The 19,866-nt window shown below is 38.4% G+C and overlaps 1 protein-coding gene across 2 annotated transcripts in view; it reads right to left on the reverse strand.

Annotated features, from left to right (window-relative positions):
- The window catches only part of NELL2 (neural EGFL like 2), a 382,484-nt gene that overhangs the window by 14,068 nt on the left and 348,550 nt on the right, over positions 1-19,866 (reverse strand). For both annotated transcript variants that reach the window (XM_040233810.1, XM_040233809.1), the window contains exons 17-18: positions 11,709-11,849; positions 81-274 (exon numbers count right to left, since the gene is read on the reverse strand). In XM_040233810.1, coding sequence (XP_040089744.1) covers positions 81-274; positions 11,709-11,849 — 335 coding nt within the window. The remainder of the gene's footprint in view (positions 1-80; positions 275-11,708; positions 11,850-19,866) is intronic.

Genomic DNA, 19,866 nt, shown 5'->3' on the forward strand with positions numbered 1-19,866 from the left:
TTGTTTATCAAGCCGTACACTTGAAATACATGCAAATTACATCTTGATAAAAATGGTTACAATGTTTTGTTTATACGAACCTGACATGAACACACGGAACACCGGTCATTTTCTAGCACCCAAATCTGACTGTTGTGCTTAATTTTTCCATCGTGGATGCAATCCCCTGTGCAGTTCTTTCCATGAGGACATCGGCAATCATATCCACCATCCAAGTTAAAGCAAATGGTGTCATTGGCACAGCTATGCCTCCCAGTCCCACACTCATCAATATCTACAGCCAAGAAAAAGCAGCAGGCAATGTGCTTAGAATATGCTCTGTTTCAAATAACTGTTATCAGGCAAGTTGTCTCCTGACATAAAGCATTCAACTGTAAATTAATTTTCATCTTACTGGCATGTTTCTCCTATTAATGCTGACTAAAGCAATGTTAATAATCTTGGGATTTCGCAGGAAAATATCATACTTGATTTCAAACACCAAATAACCTTGGCTAGATACGCAACTTTTATATCTCTGTAAATACCATTAAGCTTTATGAAACACGTATTTTTTTTTTTAAAGTTAAGGATAGGACTCAACATATCAAACAGTTTGGCAGTGGAAATTCTAAAAGTGCCTATGTTTTTTTAATTGGCAAAATCATCCTCAGTGTTAAAAAGGTGCTTCCAGAAAAATCCCTTCTTCATGGGGGATGAAATGCTATGGAAGCAACGAGGCATTTTCATTCAGTTTCAAGCCCTGTTCTCACAGCCATGTCACTGTCAAGGAAGCTCTTTCCAGCATTCTGCACAGGTCTTCTGCCCTTAATGGTCCAGGCATTTGCACACTGTCCTTACACCCTGCCATTCAACCATGGAAAGGCAAGTGATCACAAGCAATCAGCATCCCTTACAAAGAATTCCCCACTTCTCAGCTTTCCCATTTCATATCATCATTTCATCTCCTGCCTGACTCATTTGGCACCTGCCCATTCTTCAGCTGATTTCACCTACTCCATGGCAATCATAGCCTAAAGCATTTTCATACAGATGAAAAGCAAACATACGTTGACCCACAGATCAGGTCCAAGCGAGGAGATGTGATTCATTTTATTTATCCCCATCATTTAAAGGTCATAAGCCAAAATCATTCCAGGGATATTGTATGAGTGGCAGTAAGGAGTTATTTCCTATTTCATCTGAGTAAAGGTCAAGAGAAAAGAACTAAATCACAGCAGGAAAAGTGGGATAGAGAGAAAATGGAATGTATAGCTTTTAACCAGCAGAATGTACACTGATTTTCCTTCAAAATTATAGTATTTAGTAACTATCTTCCTTAAATGGTTTGATTTCAACACCGTAGAGGAATTAAACTAGTCAAGATTATATTTTAGCCACATTTCAATTTCTAAATATTTAAGTTCTATCATATATGCATTCCTGACAATAAGTTACATGATTATTTCTAGGCACTTTGATTTTTATTAGTTCTCATATCAACAAAACCAATGAATTGAGAGGATAGCTGAAAAGATTTCTATTACGGCTATAGTAAACTTTATTATAGATTGATTTGTCAAGGATAATACTGTATAAAAAAATAACAGCAAGAGAATACATGAAAATCTTAGAAAATACATTTATATAATTGTATTAATAAATACACCTATATATCAGATATATATGTGTATATCAAATCCAAAAAATTTTTTCTCTTGGTAAGGAAATGAACTTTATATAGCAGGTCTATATTTGCTCTATTTGGAATAATAAAGTATCCTCAGAGTTGATATTTGTCTCCATTAAGTATTCTTATAATTAGCAATTATAGGAAGCGAAAACAATACCACTAATCATAGTTGTTTGGTCTTTCTGACCACAATCTCTACAAATACCTCTTAATATATCTTTTAATATCCATTACATATATATATGTTTTATATATTCACTCTCTAAATATCTGCTAATATAAGGACATTATTCCATTAATGGCAATGGCTGGACTTGAACTATCATTTCATTTTGCCTGGCATTTAAAATAAAATTTCTAGTAACAAGTTTGTTTGTTTGGTTAAAAGCAGAGAAAGTCCTTGGATTTGATGCAGCAGACAAAGAAGAAAAGATTTTTAGGTGCAAAGAGAATATGTACTCAAAGTATATTAACAATAAAGAAATAGAATAAAAAGTTGCTTACAACAATGGTTGGCATGTACTTGTCATACCTGGAGAAATATTAATATTTAAGCAGAAACATCATAATGGACTAACTCTTACCTTTTGCTATCCTATGAGATTTGAATTAATTTGAACTTACCTTACCTTTCTTGCTTGTTATCTATACTGGATTTCTCAGTGCAGAAACTATTCTCAATTGAACGACAGTATAAAATTTGGAATTTATTTTTATATACAGTTTTATTGTAAGATTCCTACATTACATATACATAAAGAGTGTATATTCTGCTTTGAAAATTATACTATAGTATATAGAAATTCCTACTTAAAAATATTGATTATTTCTTTAGTGAGTGATTAGAGAAATAATGTTGTCAAAGCCAGTGGTCAAGTCTCAGTTCCTGTCTTCAGCTGACAGCAGTTTCTGACCCAGGTCCTTCCCTCTCCCTGACAAATTTCATTTACTTGCTTCCTATCACACTAGTATGCTGAAGCTCTAATACTTTGGCCACCTGATGGGAAGAGCCAACTCATTGGAAAAGACCCTGAGGCTAGGAACCACTGAAGGCAGGAGGAGAAGGGGGCGACACAGGATGAGATGGTTAGATGGCATCACTGACTCAATGGACATGAATTTGAGCAAACTCCAGGAGATAGTGAAGGACAGGGAAGCCTGGCATACCGCAGTCCATGGGGCCACAAAGAGTCAGACGTGACTGAGGGACTGAACAACGCCATCACATTGGTAGCTCTTTCTGAATCTTTCTTCTGCCCACATACACATTCTCCAGGTGTGGCAAAAACATTATGGATAAGATTTAGGCAAGCAAACAGGAGGTAAAGAGTGGTCTAGTCAGAGGTAAGAGTGTGTTTGAGCACCAAAGTTCAGAGCCATTAAGTGCATTAGAGAATCAAAAGTGTTGGTATGACTTAAATGGCCAGGGAGAGCAGAGTGGGGAGACATGCTGAAGGGTTCTCAGGGCTCACTTAAAGGTCACATTATAAGAAATTTGAACCTTATAATGAAGGCAATCAAATGTCCTTTTAGAGAATTGCAAAAAAACTATTCACATATCCATTTTAGAGAGATTCCTTTGGCTTCATTTTGGAAAAGGGACTTAAAATGGATTAGAACTTTCAATTAGAAGACCAGTTAGTAGACAGTTCAGTATTCCAGGAAAGAGATGGTCATACAATAAAACCAAACACCAAAGTCTAAATACATTCATATAATGACTCATTTAATCCTCACAACAACCATGAAAATTACAGTTATAATCCCCATTGTATACATCAGGGAATTGAGGCATAGACATGTTGCATAACTTTCTCAAGATCACACAGCTAGTAAGGTATGCTGCTGCTGCTGCTAAGTCGCTTCAGTCTTGTCTGACTCTGTGCAACCCCATAGACGGCAGCCCACCAGGCTCCCCTGTTCCTGGGATTCTCCAGGCAAGAACACTGGAGTGGGTTGCCATTTCCTTCTCCAATGCATGAAAGTGAAAAGTGAAAGTGAAGTCGCTCAGTCGTGTCCAACTCTTAGCGACCCCATGGACTGCAGCTGACCAGGCTCCTCCTCCCATGGGATTTTCCAGGCAAGAGTACTGGAGTGGGGTGCCATTGCCTTCTCCGTAGTAAGGTATAGATAGAGCACAGAGGGGAACCCAATCTGTCAGGCTCCAAGTCTGTGTTCTTAGGCATAATGCTGTACTGAATAGTAGCAGTGGGGATGCGTACATAGAAACAACAAAGATAAAGCCATTACTAAATGATTTGTTGGCTTCAGAGACTAAGGAGAGAGAGGGGTCACGAATGATTAGATTTCTGGCTTGGAAAATTTGGTAGATGCTATTTACATAATGAAGAGCAAGATTTTGATAGGGAGTGGTAATGTTGCAGAGAAGAACCAATTCTGACTCCATGTTGGAACTATTTCCTTGACTTGCTTTCAGTCAGTCAGTCAGTTCAGTCACTGAGTCGCGTCCAACTCTTTGCGACCCCATGAATTGCAGCATGCCAGGCCTCCCTGTCCATTACCAACTCCCGTAGTTCACTCAAACTCATGTCCATTGAGTCAGTGATGCCATCCAGCCATCTCATCCTCTGTCGTCCCCTTCTCCTCCTGCTCCCAATCCCTCCCAGCATCAGAGTCATTTCCAGTGAGTCAACTCTTCGCATGAGGTGGCCAAAGTACTGGAGTTTCAGCTTTAGCATCATTCCTTCCAGAGAACACCCAGGACTGATCTTCTTTAGAATGGACTAGTTGGATCTCCTTGCAGTCCAAGGGATTCTCAAGAGTCTTCTCCAACACCACAGTTCAAAAGCATCTATTCCTCGGCACTCAGCCTTCTTCATAGACCAACTCTCACATCCATATAGGACTACTGGAAAAACCATAGCCTTGACTAGACGGACTTTTGTTGGCAAAGTAATGTCTCTGCTTTTGACTTGCTTTACCTTGCTGTTATCATAATCATTCAATAATGGCCTATCTAAGAGGTCCTGCCCCTGTCTGACTGTTAAACTAAAGTGCCTTTGTTCAGCTCACAGAGAATCAGACCCTGTCCACCTGTAAAAAGAAGAGATTAACATATCCCTTCCCTGATTCCCTGGAGAAGGAAATGGCAACCCATTCTAGGATTTTAGCCTGGAAAATTCTATGGACAGATTAGCCTGGTGGGCTACAGCCCACGGGGTTGCAGAGAATCAGACACAACTGAGTGGCTAACAATTTCACTTTCTTTCCCTGATGCTTGCCATTCCCAGAGATGTTTTATAAGACTGATGGCTATTTTTCACTTTAGTTACTCATTGCCTTTCCTTCTGTTCACATACTGTTGAAGCCTAGCTTGAAGGATTTTGAGCATCATGTTGCTAGTAGGCTAAATGAGTGCAATTGTACAGTAGTTTGAACATTCTTTGGCATTACCTTTGGGATTGGAATGAAAACGGACCTTTTCCAGTCCTGGGGCCACTGCTGAGTTTTCCAAATTTCCTGGCATACTGAATGCAGCACTTTCACAGCATCATCTTTTAGGATTTGAAATAGTTCAGCTGGAATTCCATCACCTCCACTAGCTTTGTTTGTAGTGATGCTTTCTAAAGCCCACTTGACTTTACACTCCAGGATGTCTGGCTCTAGGTGAGTGATCACACCATCATTGTTATCTGAGTCATGAAGATCTTTTTTGTACAGTTCTGTGTATTCTTGCCATCTCTTTTTAATATCTTCTGCTTCTTAATACTGTTTCTGTCCTTTATTGTGCCTATGTTTACATGAAATGTTCCCTTTATGCCTCATTTTCTTGAAGAGATCTCTGATTTTTTCCCATTCTATTGTTTCCTCAGTTTCTTTGCATCAATCACTGAGGAAGGCTTTCTTATCTCTTCTACTTTTCAGCTGTTTGTAGGGCCTCCTCAGACGATCATTTTGCCTTTTTGCATTTCTTCTTCTTGGAGATAGTTTAGATCACCATCTCCTGTATCATGTTATGAAGCTCTGTCCATAGTTCTTCAGGCACTCTATCATATCTAATCCCTTGAATCTATTTGTCACTTCCACTGTATACTTGTAAGGGATTTTATTTAGGTCATACTTGAATGGGCTAGTGGTTTTCCCTGCTTTCTTCAATTTAAGTCTGAATTTGGCAATAAGGAGTTCATGATCTGAGTCGCAGTCAGCTCCCAGTCTTATTTTTGTTGACCATGTAGAGCTTCTCCATCTTGGCTGCAAACAATATAATCAACATGATTTTGGTATGAACTGTCTGGTGGCGTCCATGTGTAGAATCTTCTCTTGTGTTGTTGAAAGAGGGTGTTTGCTATGACAAGTGTGTTCTCTTGGCAAAACTTGTTAACCTTTTACCTGCTTTGGTTTGTACTCCAAGGGCAAATTTGCCTGTCATTCTAGGTGTCTCTTGACTTCCTACTTTTGCATTCCAGTCCTTTATAATGAAATGGACATTTTGGGGGGTTGTTAGTTCTAGAAGGTCTTATAGGTCTTTATAGAACTGTTCAACTTCAGCTTCTTTAGCATTACTGGATGAAGCATAGACTTGGATTACTGTGATAATGAATGGTTTGCCTTGGAAACAAAGAGAGATCATTTTGTTGTTTTTGAGATTGCATCCAAGTACTGCATTCTGGACTCTTGTTGACTGTGATGGCTACTCCATTTCTTCTAAGGGATTCTTGCCCACAGTAGTAGATGTAATGATCATCTGAGTTAAATTCACCCATTACAGTCCATTGTAGTTCACTAATTCCTAAAATGTCAATGTTCACTCATGCCGTCTTCTGTCTGACCACTTCCAATTTGCCTTGGTTCATGGACCTAACATTCCAGGTTCCTATGCATTTTGCTCTTTACAACACTAGACTTGACTTCCATCACCAGTCACATCCATAACTGGGTGTGTTTTTTTTGTTTCCTTGGCTCCATCTCTTCATTCTTTCTGGAGTTATTTCTCTGATCTCCCTTGGAGTTCATCTTTCAGTGTCCTATCTCTTTGCCTTTTCATGCTATTCATGGGGTTTTCAAGGCAAGAATTCTGAAGTGGCTTGCCATTCTCTTCTCCAGTGGACCATGTTTTGTCAGAACTCTCCACCATGACCTGACCATCTTGGGTGGCCCTACGTGGCATGGCTCCTAGTTTCATTGAATTAGACAAGGCTGTGGTCCATGCGATCAATTTGATTAGTTGTCTGTGACTGTGGTTTTCATTCTGTCTGCCCTGTGATAGATAAGGATGGGCTTATGGAAGCTTCCTGATGGGAGAGACTAACTGAGGGGGAAACTGGTTCTGATGGGTGGGGCTGTGCTCAGTAAATCTTCAGTCCAGTTTTCTGTTGATGGGTGGGGCTGTGTTCCCTCCCTGTTGTTTGACCTGAAGTCAAACTACGGTATAAGTAATGAAGATAATGGTGACCTCCTTCATATGGTCCCATGCAGGCAATGCCACTCAGTGCTCCTGACCTTGCAGCAGGCCACTGTCGACCCATGTCTCCACTGCAGACTCCTGGACACTCATGGGAAAGTCTGGGTCAGTCTCTTGTGGGGTCACTGCTCCTTTCTCCTGGGTCTTGGTGTGCACAAGGTGACTGTATAGAGCTTCTCTATCTTTGGCTGCAAATAATATAATCAATCTGATTTTGGTATTGACCATCTGGTGATGTCCATGTGTAGAGTCATCTCTTGTGTTGTTGAAATAGAGTGTTTTCTGTGACCAGTGTGTTCTCTTGGCCTTTCCCTCTCTATTCTGCCTTTTGACTTTAGTGCCTCATTGCTTTTTTTCCTGCTTCCATAAAAGAACATGGATTCCCTCCCTGACAAGACAGTTATTTTGAGACATTAGCCTGCCATCCTCTCGGTCAGTCGACTTTCTGAATAAAGTCATATTCCTTGCCTCAACACCTTGTCACTTGGATTTCTTGACCTGTTTTGCGGCAAGCAGAGCAAGCTTGGACTTGGTAACAGAAGTGGGTGGCAGAAATTAGCAAAGACACGAGTTAGTTTAAGACATGCTGAAATATACTTTCCTGTGAACTTCCAGGTAGAGCTGATTAGTAAGTAGTTGGAGATACAGGTCTGGAGTTCAGAAAATAGGACTGGGCCAAAATATGGATTTGGTAGAGATATACTTTAATCATTCCCTTTCTCAAAAATAGACCTTCAGAATCAAGCTCAAACTTCTGAGAAAGGCATTTAAGACTACTTCCTCTGCTTGCACTTTCTGTCCCTATCTTAAGGTGTACATCACATCATACTTAAGTCCTGAAACAATGCTAGATAGCTAGATACTCAATCCTTTCTTAGCCCCAACAGAAAATAATTTCTCTTTGTTACCTTATGGCTCTAAACTTATTCTTTCCTTATGTACTCATCATTTTCAACTTTGAAGCTTTTCTCCTCTGGTTGAGAAACTCTCCACATTCTACTTATATGACAGTTGTTACTATATATATTTTATCTCTACTATAAGCTGAGAGCAGTGACCATACCTCATACCTCCTTCAAATCTGTTTACAGCAGATGCCTCGTAAAGTACCTCAAGCTACCTATACATATATTCACTAACTACTTCATGAGTTGAAATAGATTCATTTCATTTTCATAGTTTCCCTTGATTTAAGGTAAGAATTTATAGTATCTGTTTTGAACATAATACTCAAAGATACTACCATATAAACATTTTTTTTTAAGTCATACAAGTTCAAAAACACCTCACCAAGCATAAAGATAATCTAGAAATAAAAGCTTTAAGTAAAAGGAAATGTGGGCGTGAAATGCAATATTCCTACACGGAAAAAAAATACTTGGCCTTGTTCTCAGAGAGAGACAAATTTTCAGGCACATTAGAAATGATGATGTGGATAAGAAAATTGGTACCCTTGCACATTTCCTGGGGATTAAATGTCTACACCTCCGAGGTAAATGGATGAGCAAAATAATTTAAAGTTTGTATGCATGCAGTTTATTAACATGTATGTTGTAGATTACACAGTCTAAAAAATAGTGCAACAGTACAAAGTTATTTATTCATATCTTCAAATATGACTTAAGAATAATTGTAAACCTACTGCTGTGGATTTGTCCATGTTGAAATGCTTCTTGTTTTTTCCCCCAGAACAGAAATATGGAACTTGATCAGATATAACCATAGTTTTAAAATGGCATCCTTCTAAATGCTAATATTAAAATTCTACAGATCACTGAAATTGCAGTAAGTAGATAGTTGTTACAAAGAAGCATTTTAGTTCTCTTTTATATGACAAAGGTTAGTACTTTTAAAAGAATTCTTCAGATCACACTGTCCTTGAAAGAGTAGTAGATTTTTACGATAATCATTATAAATTCTATTGGAAGATAGTTGTAAAATTATCTTTACAGAATTGTGGGTTTTTTTTTTAATAATAAGATTTCCCACTCTTTATGTATTTATGGAATTTCCTCAAAAAGCCTTTTCTGTGTAGGCATTTCACAGAATCCGTTACTTCCCTATATTCATCTGTATCATGTGTTATTTTAATGATTAGTTTTCCTTGTTACTTTTGGACACTTAATGAATGCACTTGTTATGTTTTGTCATTTTCACCAGACTAGTATGTATTTACTGTATGAAAGGAAGTAGAAGTATTAATTGCTCAGTTGTGTCCAAATCTTTGTGACCCTTTGGACTGTAGCCCACCAGGCTCCTCTCTCCATGGGATTCTCCAGGCAAAAACACTGGAATGGGTAGCCATTCCCTCCTCCAGGGAATCTTCCCGACCCAGGGACTGAACCCAGGTCTCCTGCATTGCAGGCAGATTCTTTACCATCTGAGCCACCAGTGAGGTGGTGTGTATCATACATATGACTTACTGGATATCATACCATATGTCTGGTGGAAAAGTGAAGTACTTCTCTCTTCTCAGTTAAATAAGAAGCAGAGTAATTAACAGAGAAAGAAGAAAAAGTGGTATCTGAGATGTGAGGAGAGTGGAGAAGTTATGACATGATTGCATCAGAGAGTTGCAGTGGAAATTAACGGACAATGCTGATGGTTCTTGTGGCGTGTAGTTTAACAAGATGGCCAGCAACAATTCTCACCATTTACTATTTATGCTCTTTGGTTATCCTCTCTCCTTGGACTTACTGAGTGGCTTCTAACAGAAAGACTATGGGAGAAGTGGTGAGATGCCACATCTGAGATTTAGTTGTGGAAGACTGTTGCTGCCATCTTGGGCACATGCTCTCTCTTGGAATGCTTTTTCTAAGAGAAGCCAGCCCCTAGTCCTGTGGAGTGGCTCATGGGTTAAGGATACAAGCCCTGTTAGTGACCTTAGAAACAGATTCCCTTACCCTCCACTCCTGACCCAGTAAAGACTTAGAGATGAGACCACATCTCTGGGCAGCAACTTGATATTAGTAACTTCACTAGAAACCTGAACCAAAGGAATCCAGCTAAGCTGTTCATAGATTCCTTATCCAGAAGCTGTGAGATAATTTATTATTTTCAGTGGCTACACTTTGGGGGTTACTTTTTATGCATCAGGAGATAACTAATACAGCCCCCTTGAGACATGTGGTCATAAATTTAAAAGATACTGAAAGAAGTTACAAATGTAAATTAAGATAGCAGAGCTATGTATTTTTTTTAGTCACATTCTGATGCACCAAAAGGGAAAGCAAGCAAAATTAAACCCAGGTTACTCCTACAGCAGAAGAAGAAAAGATAGGAAAAAGGAGGAGATGAAATAAAGACACATTTTTTAGCTTTGCTGTCTATATTTCTGTATGATTGAATTATTTATAATCAGTTTATATTTATTCTTTATGTGTATAATTTAAAATAAAAGACAATGCTAAAAAAGCAGCATTGAAGACTTCTTCCTGATAATATACTATAGAAACAGGCAATATAGTTTATCAGGGAAGGGCAAAATCACAAGGTTTGATATGCTTCTTGAACGGCATTCTCATAAGCACAAGGAAAAGCCTTCAGATCACAGCTAAGGGTTGTTTGCAAATGCTAGGTTTTAGCCCCTGCTAAGGCAGCAGCATTCCCATTCCATGTAAAAATCCAGATGAACACTCTGCTCAAGGTCCAGAGCTCTGCAGCTGTTGGCAAAGCGCACAGGGAACCTTGGCATCTATCACCCAAGTCTGCGTCACTTTTCTTTGTGTGAAAACCTCTAGAGGCCCAAGGATAAAAGGCATCTCATCATTTAAGCGTCAAGTACAGTTAAGTTAGATTCTCCAAGGCTTTCATCGACTGTGTCATATTAGCCTCTCCATTCTTTCAGGCTGTTACTCGATGAAGGTGTAAACACCAATGGAGAAAATAAAGACTTCTTGAGGTCTGGTTTGTTTCCCAATTCCACGCCAAACACTTTTGGTGTGAGTAGTTTCCTTGGAAATTATTCACTGTGCTTTGCTTACTCTGTCCACCTTCTAAAATTTATGCCCCTTAATAGTAGATATAAAGGAGCAGAATTGTCAATTCACTGAAAATAAGACAAAATTAATCCTAAATAATTGAATATAATCTGACTGAATTTCCATTCCTATTAGATTGACGTCTTTTAAGCATGGACCATACCTTCTGCTTGCAACATTCACTAAACATTCTAACTTTGCCAGGCAAACGATACATCAGGAATAGCCCAGAGAAGCAGGTATCATGTTTTTTTTGGACATGTCATCGCCCTATTTTCTCTCACCTCATTTTCCCTCTATCCTGCTTTCACCTGTTTTTCTACCTCGTTTTGGGTCAGATTTTTACATGCTGCCATTAAAAAATTTATCTGATAGTATAGGTTTATTTATTCTAAAAACATCCTTCAACAAAGTATCCACGGAAGATTGGTTTGCTGTTGCAAGTATTATTCACAAATCAATTAAATATTATAGTTAGGAAGCAAAAGTTAGATTTTAACATGTTTCCAATCACTTGTAAAAACACAGCAAAAATCACCAATACCTGAATTGAAATCAATGTCAACTAATTATGTCTTACTGAACGTGTCTCAATTTCAAGACCTTAAACTCTAGGTCTTTTCCTTGTACTGACCTTCACACGATTCGCCACTTGGTGAAAACATCCCATTGTCATGGTAGCCATCTCTGCACTCACAGTGGTACCATCCAGGCAGGTTGATGCAGTTAGCACGGCTGTCACACTGAACAAAGCCATCAGAGCACTCATCGATGTCTGGGAAAGAAAACACAAATGAGATGTTATACAACTGTTGCCTCGCTCTCTAAGAAACTAAAATATTCTGTTAGACGGGTACTAAAATATTCAGTGCCAGCAAATCCTTAAAACTGAGAAAATATAAAATAAAGGCAGTCTACTTGGTTGTTTTTGACAGCTATACAGAAAGAATGTAGTGGGATTAATAATAGGACAAACATCTAGACAGTTTCCCTGCTGCAAAAGTCACCAACTGCAGAAAACGGAAAAAGAAAAGCATCTATGATACTCATTAGTGCTGCTTGCCAAATATTTCCCGCTCTTCTCCTGGACACAAGCTAGGATTGCGGTGTGACTTCCTGAAGCCAACTAGGGAGTGATATGAGTCACTTCTAGGCAGAGCCTTAAAGATGCAGCGTGTGGATTTGCACATATTCTTTCCGAATCACAATGACCAGTGATTTCCAGAAGCTCTGAAGTTCAACCCGAGTCCTGAGTGAAGATGATACGGGGCATAGTCCTCCTCTACTTGTGGTGGACATACAGTAAGAACAAGAAATAAACCTTTTTGCTTTAAGTCACTGAGATTTTAGAGTCTTTTATTACTATCAACATAATCTCTAGTACATGGCAATAGCATTCATGCATCAATATGCTTCTGATTTTTGAAAATATATCTCATTTATGTCACCTTTTAATTGGTTCATATATATCATTAACTCATTCAACCCTCAAAAAAGATCTTGATATGTAGACAGTATACTGAACATATGGGGAAAAAATGAGGTAAAAGGAAATAATGGGATATAACTAAGGTCACCTAAAAGTTCATGGTAGCCTAACTTCCAGCTATCTGTTCCTTCTTACAGGTAGACACAGGTTCAAATTGGCAAAATTACCTAAACAAACAGAGTATGCATCTTGAGTCTAATATATTGCTTCCAGTAGCTTTTTACTAATCCCAAATGTTATGAGGTCATTATTCTCCTTGTTCAGTTTGTTGATAAATGGGGACATCTGATGCTCATCCAAGTCTCTTTACTCATTCACAGAAGAAAAAGTAATGCCTAGAGTTGCCTAGCAGAGTGTCCCCTTCTTCTTATATATTGTCTGGGTTTCTGGATGCATGGGGTTGCCTCAGTTCAGTCACTCAGTCATTTCTGGCTCTTTGCGACACCATGGACCGCAGCACACCAGGCTTCCCTGTCCATTGCCAACTCCCAGAGCTTATTCAAACTCATGTCTATTGAGTCAGTGATGCCATCAACCATCTTATCCCTTGTTATCCCCTTCTCCTGCCTTCAGTCTTTCCCAGCATCAGGGTCTTTTCCAATGAGTCAGTTCTTCACATCAGGCAGCCAAAGTATTGGGAGTTTCAGCTTCAGCAACAGTCCTTCAAATTAATATTCAGGACTGATTTCCTTTAGGATTGACTGGTTGGATCTCCTTGCCATCCAAAGAACTCTCAAGAGTCTTCTCCACAGTTTTAAAGCATGAGTTCTTCAGTGCTCAGCTTTCTTTAGGGTCCAACTCTTACCTCCATACATGACTACTGGAAAAACCATAGCTTTGACTAGACAGACGTCTGTTGGCAAAGTAATGTCTCTGCTTTTTAATATGCTGTCTAGGTTGGTCATAGCTTTTCTTCCAAGGAGCAACCGTCTTTTAATTTCATGGTTGCAGTCACCATCTGCAGTGATTTTGAAGCCTCCCCAAAAATAAAGTCTCTCACTGTTTCCATTGTTTCCCCATGTATTTGCCATGAAGTGATGGGGCCGGATGCCATGATATTAGTTTTATGAATGTTGAGCTTTAAACCAACTTTTTCACTCTCCTCTTTCATTTTCATCAAGAGGCTCTTTAGTTCTTCTTCACTTTCTGCCATGAGGGTAATGTCATCTGAATATCTGAGGTTATTGACATTTCTCCCAGCAATCTTGATTCCAGCTTGTGCTGCATCCAGCCTGGCATTTTGCATGATGTAAAACCCTGCATATAAGTTGAATAAGCAGGGTGACAATATACAGCCTTGAAGTACTCCTTTCCTGATTTGGAACCAGTCTGTTTTTCAATGTCCAGTTCTAATTGTTGCTTCTTAACCTGCATACAGATTTCTCAGGAGGCAGGTCAGGTGGTTTGGTATTTCCATCTCTTTCAGAATTTTCCAGTTTGTTGTGATCTACACAGTCAAAGGCTTTGGTGTAATCAATAAAGCAGAAGTAGATGTTTTTCTGGAATTCTCTTGCTTTTATGATGATCCAGTAGATGCTGGCAATTTGATCTCTGTTTCCTCTGCCTTTTCTAAATCCAGCTTGAAGATCTGGAAGTTCATGGTTCATGTATTGTTGAACCCTGGCTTGAAGAATTCTGAGCATTACTTTGCTAGCGTGTGAGATGAGTGCAATTGTGTGGTAGTGTGCGTATTCTTTGGTATTGCCTTTCTTTGGGATTGGAATGAAAATGGACATTTTCCAGTCCTGTGGCCACTGCTGAGTTTTCCAAATTTCCTGGCATCTTGAGTCCAGCACTTCTACAGCATCATCTTTCAGGATTTGAAATAGCTCAACTGTAATTCCATCACCTCCACTAGCTTTGTTCTTAGTGATGCTTCCTAAGGCCCACTTGACTTCACATTCCAGGATGTCTGGCTCTAGGTGAGTGATCACAACATCATGGGGTTGCCCCAGACCTTGCTAAATGATCTGCTGCCATTTCCATCTTGACATCCTTGCCATGCCTGCAGATCCCACTTGCCAAGGTAGAACAGGCTTTTCTTAATGTTTCCCACATATTCAAAAGCAGAGATATTACTTTGCCAACAAAGGTCCATCTAGTCAAGGCTATGGTTTTTCCAGTGGTCATATATGGATGTGAGAGTTGGACTGTGAAGAAGGCTGAGCGCTGAAGAATTGATGCTTTTGAACTGTGGTGTTGGAGAAGACTCTTGAGAGTCCCTTGGACTGCAAGGAGATTCAACCAGTCCATTCTAAAGGAGATCAGTCCTGGGTATTCTTTGGAAGGAATGATGCTAAAGCTGAAACTCCAATACTTTGGCTACCTCATGCGAAGAGCTGACTCATTGGAAAAGACTCTGATGCTGGGAGGGGTTGTGGGCAGGAGGAGAAGGGGACGACCGAGGATGAGATGGCTGGATGGCATCACCGACTCTATGGACATGAGTTTGGGTTAACTCCGGGAGTTGGTGATGGACAGGGAGGCCTGGTGTGCTGCAATTCATGGAGTCGCAAGAAGTCGGATACGACTGAGCGCTGACCTGAACTGAACACCTGAGTCATATTTCCTGCTGCAGTGACCATCATGAAAACGTCCTTCCTTCCTTGTTGAAGGGAAGACTAAGTACTTTTTAGAGTTCTTTCCCTCCAGACAGTCCACTTTAATTCAGTTAAATGAGACTAAGAAGGCAGTAAATACTGTTGAGCTGGAGTGGAGTATCCACTGCTTCTTAGTCTCATCTAATTCCAAATTCTGGAAGTATATATTTCTTTCACTCTCTTTTAAAATTTCTCTTTTTCTTTGTTCAATTTTGAAAGAGACAAACTTTGAATAAAAGAATAAATTTTTTTAAAAGGAGGAAAAAATGTCATCACTCATTTACTTCTTGATAAACCCAGAAATCCTTCACTTAAAGAAGGTACAAACCATTCTCTTAGATCAGGTAATAAGTGAAAAAAAATAAATATTTCATATGATTGCAAAATTTTAACATTATTTCAAAGCCATGAATGAATGACATGTCACTGTGGTTCCTCTTCTGAAGAGTCAGTTCCTGCTGTCAGTATTTCCTGTTGTCAAAATAATTGTTAGTGGTTAAATCAGCTAGCCATTAACTTCCTGACATACAGCTGATGTGGACTGCTTCAATTTACTATGACCTTACATGTTTCATGAAACAGGTTATTTGTATTTCAGGTGCCTTCCTAACTGATGATCCTCTGATTTATAAACGGGACTAAAATGCTATACTCATTTCAGCTTTATATGGTCTTTTCCTCTAACCCAAATGATGCAGAAAATTGGTTATGTCATTTCTTAAGTGCATGGACAAAAGAAAAAAGGTTGGAATTTAAGCTTTGGAAGCGAGTTTATTGGAAGAAGGCCATGAGGGGGATGTTCAGAATACCTTATTTTAGAAAAATTTGTTCTTTAGCATTGGTGATTTGGAAGTAACTATTAATGGAACAGAGCCTTCTCTACTGAAGCAACTTTCACATTTCATGTACACTTTTATTTAGCCCTTTTATCTTTCTGCCACACAAGGGTGATCTCAGGTCATATGACACAGATATATATTTAAATTTTTACTGCTCATTTTCTCTTGTCAGTCATTCTAATCATCAGGACCACTGTTATACTGCTTCATCCCCACTTTTCTTTGTTTATATTACAGCAGCCTTCCTTGATCTATAACCATTAAATTTTAATAGGAATGCTATGTAGTATATTAGTGAATATCCCCTGAAGACTGGGAATTGAAACATATGCTGGCCATAATGCATTTCCCTATACAATTTGAGTATTATTATTTGACTGTTACTATTAAGTTGTATTTTAAAAGATAAATAAGCAAATATATGTCACTCTTTAATTTACCTTTCAATACTTATTGAATACCTGTTATATGCCAAGTACTAAGTGCTGGGGAAACAAGGATACAAATGCAGAAGTAATTCCTGCCCTTCCTGGGTATAGTATAGATCTAAACTCTGTGCGGGTTTTTTTTTTTTTTAATTTTACTTGAAATTTTCTTCTTTTTTTAAATTTTACTTTATTTTACTTTACAATACTGTATTGGTTTTGCTATACATCAACATGAATCCACCACGGGTGTATATGAGTTCCCAATCCTGAACCCCCCTCCCATCTCCCTCCCCATACCATCTCTCTGGGTCATCCCAGTGCATCAGCCCCAAACATCCTGTATCCTGCATTGAACCTAGACTAGCGATTTGTTTCTTACATTATATTATACATGTTTCAATGCCATTCTCCCAAATCATCCCACCCTCTCCCTCTCCCACAGAGTCCAAAAGTCTGTTCTATACATCTGTGTCTCTTTTGCTGTCTTGCATACAGGGTTATCATTACCATCTTTCTAAATTCCATATATATGTGTTAATATACTGTATTGGTGTTTTTCTTTCTGGCTTACTTCACTCTGTATAATCGGCTCCAGTTTCATCCACCTCATTAGAACTGATTCAAATGTATCCTTTTTAATAGCTGAGTAATACTCCATTGTGTATATGTACCACAGCTTTCTTATCCATTCATCTGCTGATGGACATCTAGGTTGCTTCCATGTCCTGGCTATTATAAACAGTGCTGCGATGAACATTGGGGTACATGTGTCTCTTTCAATTCTGGTTTCCTCAGTGTGTATGCCCAGCAGTGGGATTGCTGGGTCATAAGGAAGTTCTATTTCTAGTTTTTTAAGGAATCTCCACATTGTTCTCCATAGTGGCTGTACTAGTTTGCATTCCCACCAACAGTGTAAGAGTGTTCCCTTTTCTCCACACCCTCTCCAGCATTTACTGCTTGTAGCCTTTTGGATAGCAGCCATTCTGACTGGTGTGAAATGGTACCTCACTGTGGTCTTGATTTGGATTTCTCTGATAATGAGTGATGTTGAACATCTTTTCATGTGTGTCTTCTTTGGAGAAATGTCTATTTACTTCTTTGGCCCATTTTTTGATTGGGTCATTTATTTTTCTGGAATTGAGCTGCATGAGTTGCTTATATATTTTTTAGATTAGTTGTTTGTCAGTTGCTTCATTTGCTATTATTTTCTCCCATTCTGAAGGCTGTCTTGTCACCTTGCTTATAGTTTCTTTTGTTGTGCAGAAGCTTTTAATTTTAATTAGATCCCATTTGTTTATTTTTGCTTTTATTTCCAGTATTCTGGGAGGTGGGTCATAGAGGATCCTGCTGTAAATTGTGTTTTAAGAAAATAAGTTGATTAAAGTCTGAATTTACAATCCTACAGGACAGTGTTTCCTAAAATGTGACACATCTGCCACCACTGGTATGGTATTTAGGTGATAATAGGTAAACATTTTATTTCATGTTTCTGCATTATTTCTATTTATAGTAAGCTATGGTTTTTCCAGTAGTCATGTATGGAGTAAGAGTTGGACCATAAAGAAAGCTGAGTGCCTAAGAATTCATGTTTTTGAACTGGAGTGTTGGAGAAGACTCTTGAAAGTCCCTTGGACAGCAAGAAGATCCATCCAGTCAATTCTAAAGGAAAACAGTCTTGAATATTCATTGGAAGGACTGATGCTGAAGCTGAAGCTCCAATACTTTGGCCACCTGATGTGAAGAACTGTCATTAGAAAAGACCCTGATGCTGGGAAAGATTGAAGGCAGAAGAAGGGGATGACAGAGGATGAGATGGTTGGATGGCATCACTGACTCAATGGGCATGAGTGTGAGTAAACTCCGGGAGTTGGTGATGGACAAGGAGGCCTGGCGTGCTGCAGTCCACAGGGTCGCAAAGAGTCAGACACAATTGAGTGACTGAACTGACTAAACTGATAGCAAGTGATACTAACAGTACAGTAGTGAAATTGTATTTAAATTTTAAAAGTCAGAGGGATTACAGAAACCACATTAAGTATATATTGGTACAGACAATATATGAATATGACAAAAGTTATTAAGACGTCATATAAATAACCAGAGTTTTGATATAGCGTGGAACAATTATTCACATTTCAGAACGAATTACTGAGTAATTCCTTAGGTACTGAAATGTCTTAATTCATTTAAAATATGACAATTTATCAAATACAGTATAAATATCCATATGTCATGGTTCAAATTATATACTTGTCACCATTTAGGACAGCAAAGTAAAGCTGGCCAGATAACGTACATTGCTTTATTTTATACTTTCATGTTCTTGCTATTTTTGATTTGTTTATGAAAACTTTTCTACTTTGGTGAAAGTAGAAAATGAAAGTGTGCTTGAATTGCCAAAGTATGCACTTCCCAAAAGGAGGTATGTTTGTTTGGGTCATGGTTCTAATTAAAGTGAAAAATAAAACAAGCAGCATTGTAAGCTATCTGATGGTATGTATACTGTTAGTTACTCTGTAAACCTTAATAAGAATTGAAATCTGATCTGCCACTTAAGAATTAAGAAGATTTTTATCTATACACAAATTTAAATATTACTGTGAGTTAGAATATCTAAATGCACAGATACATACATATTATGCCTTACATACCATATATTAACAGAAAATAGCAAAAAAAAAAAAAAACCCAATAATTTATTTCTTCTTACTTCTTTAGGTTAGTTAAAAACAAATCTTCATATTATTGAGTTAGAAACACAGAGAACAGCAGACCTAGGGGAGAAAAAGTTATAAGAACCACCAAGTTTGAACAAATTACTTTCCAACTGAATAAGAGTATTCAAAAAGATCAGTACAGGATGTATAAGTTCATATGATTTATTCTTGATTATAAGGGCCTTAATTTTACACTCTGCAGGTACATTATAAAAAAAACTAAAAATAAATTTTATGAAAAACTATGATTTCATTACATATTCTGTCTTAGGAAGGAACTAGTTTGTAGTTCCTTGGGAACACTTAGAACTTTTTCAGCAGCTACTTTTAGAACAGTCAGCTAGTGATGATATTAAGATGCTGTCCCAGAGCACAGAGAATCTAAAATCCAAAAACTGTTTAGCTATCCAGTAGTAGTTACAAATAGCAGTTATACTCCAGGGATCAAAAACGACTTAGAAAATAAAAGTGGAAGCACTGTAGGGATAGATTTTCTAGAAAGTACATATGTTTTAAGGACTTCCCTGGTGGCTCAGAGGGTAAAGCGTCTGCCCACAATGCAGGAGATCTGGGTTTGATCCCTGGGTCAGGAAGATCCTCTGGAGAAGGAAATGGAAACCCACTACATAATCATTAAAAATAAACCAACAGGCAGAAAACAAGAAAGGAAACTGTATGAACAACAACAACAAAAAGCTCACAGATGTTAGTATCTTGTC

The sequence above is a fragment of the Oryx dammah genome, unplaced genomic scaffold, assembly GCF_014754425.2.
Source record: "Oryx dammah isolate SB20612 unplaced genomic scaffold, SCBI_Odam_1.1 HiC_scaffold_29, whole genome shotgun sequence".
Lineage (NCBI taxonomy): Eukaryota > Metazoa > Chordata > Mammalia > Artiodactyla > Bovidae > Oryx > Oryx dammah.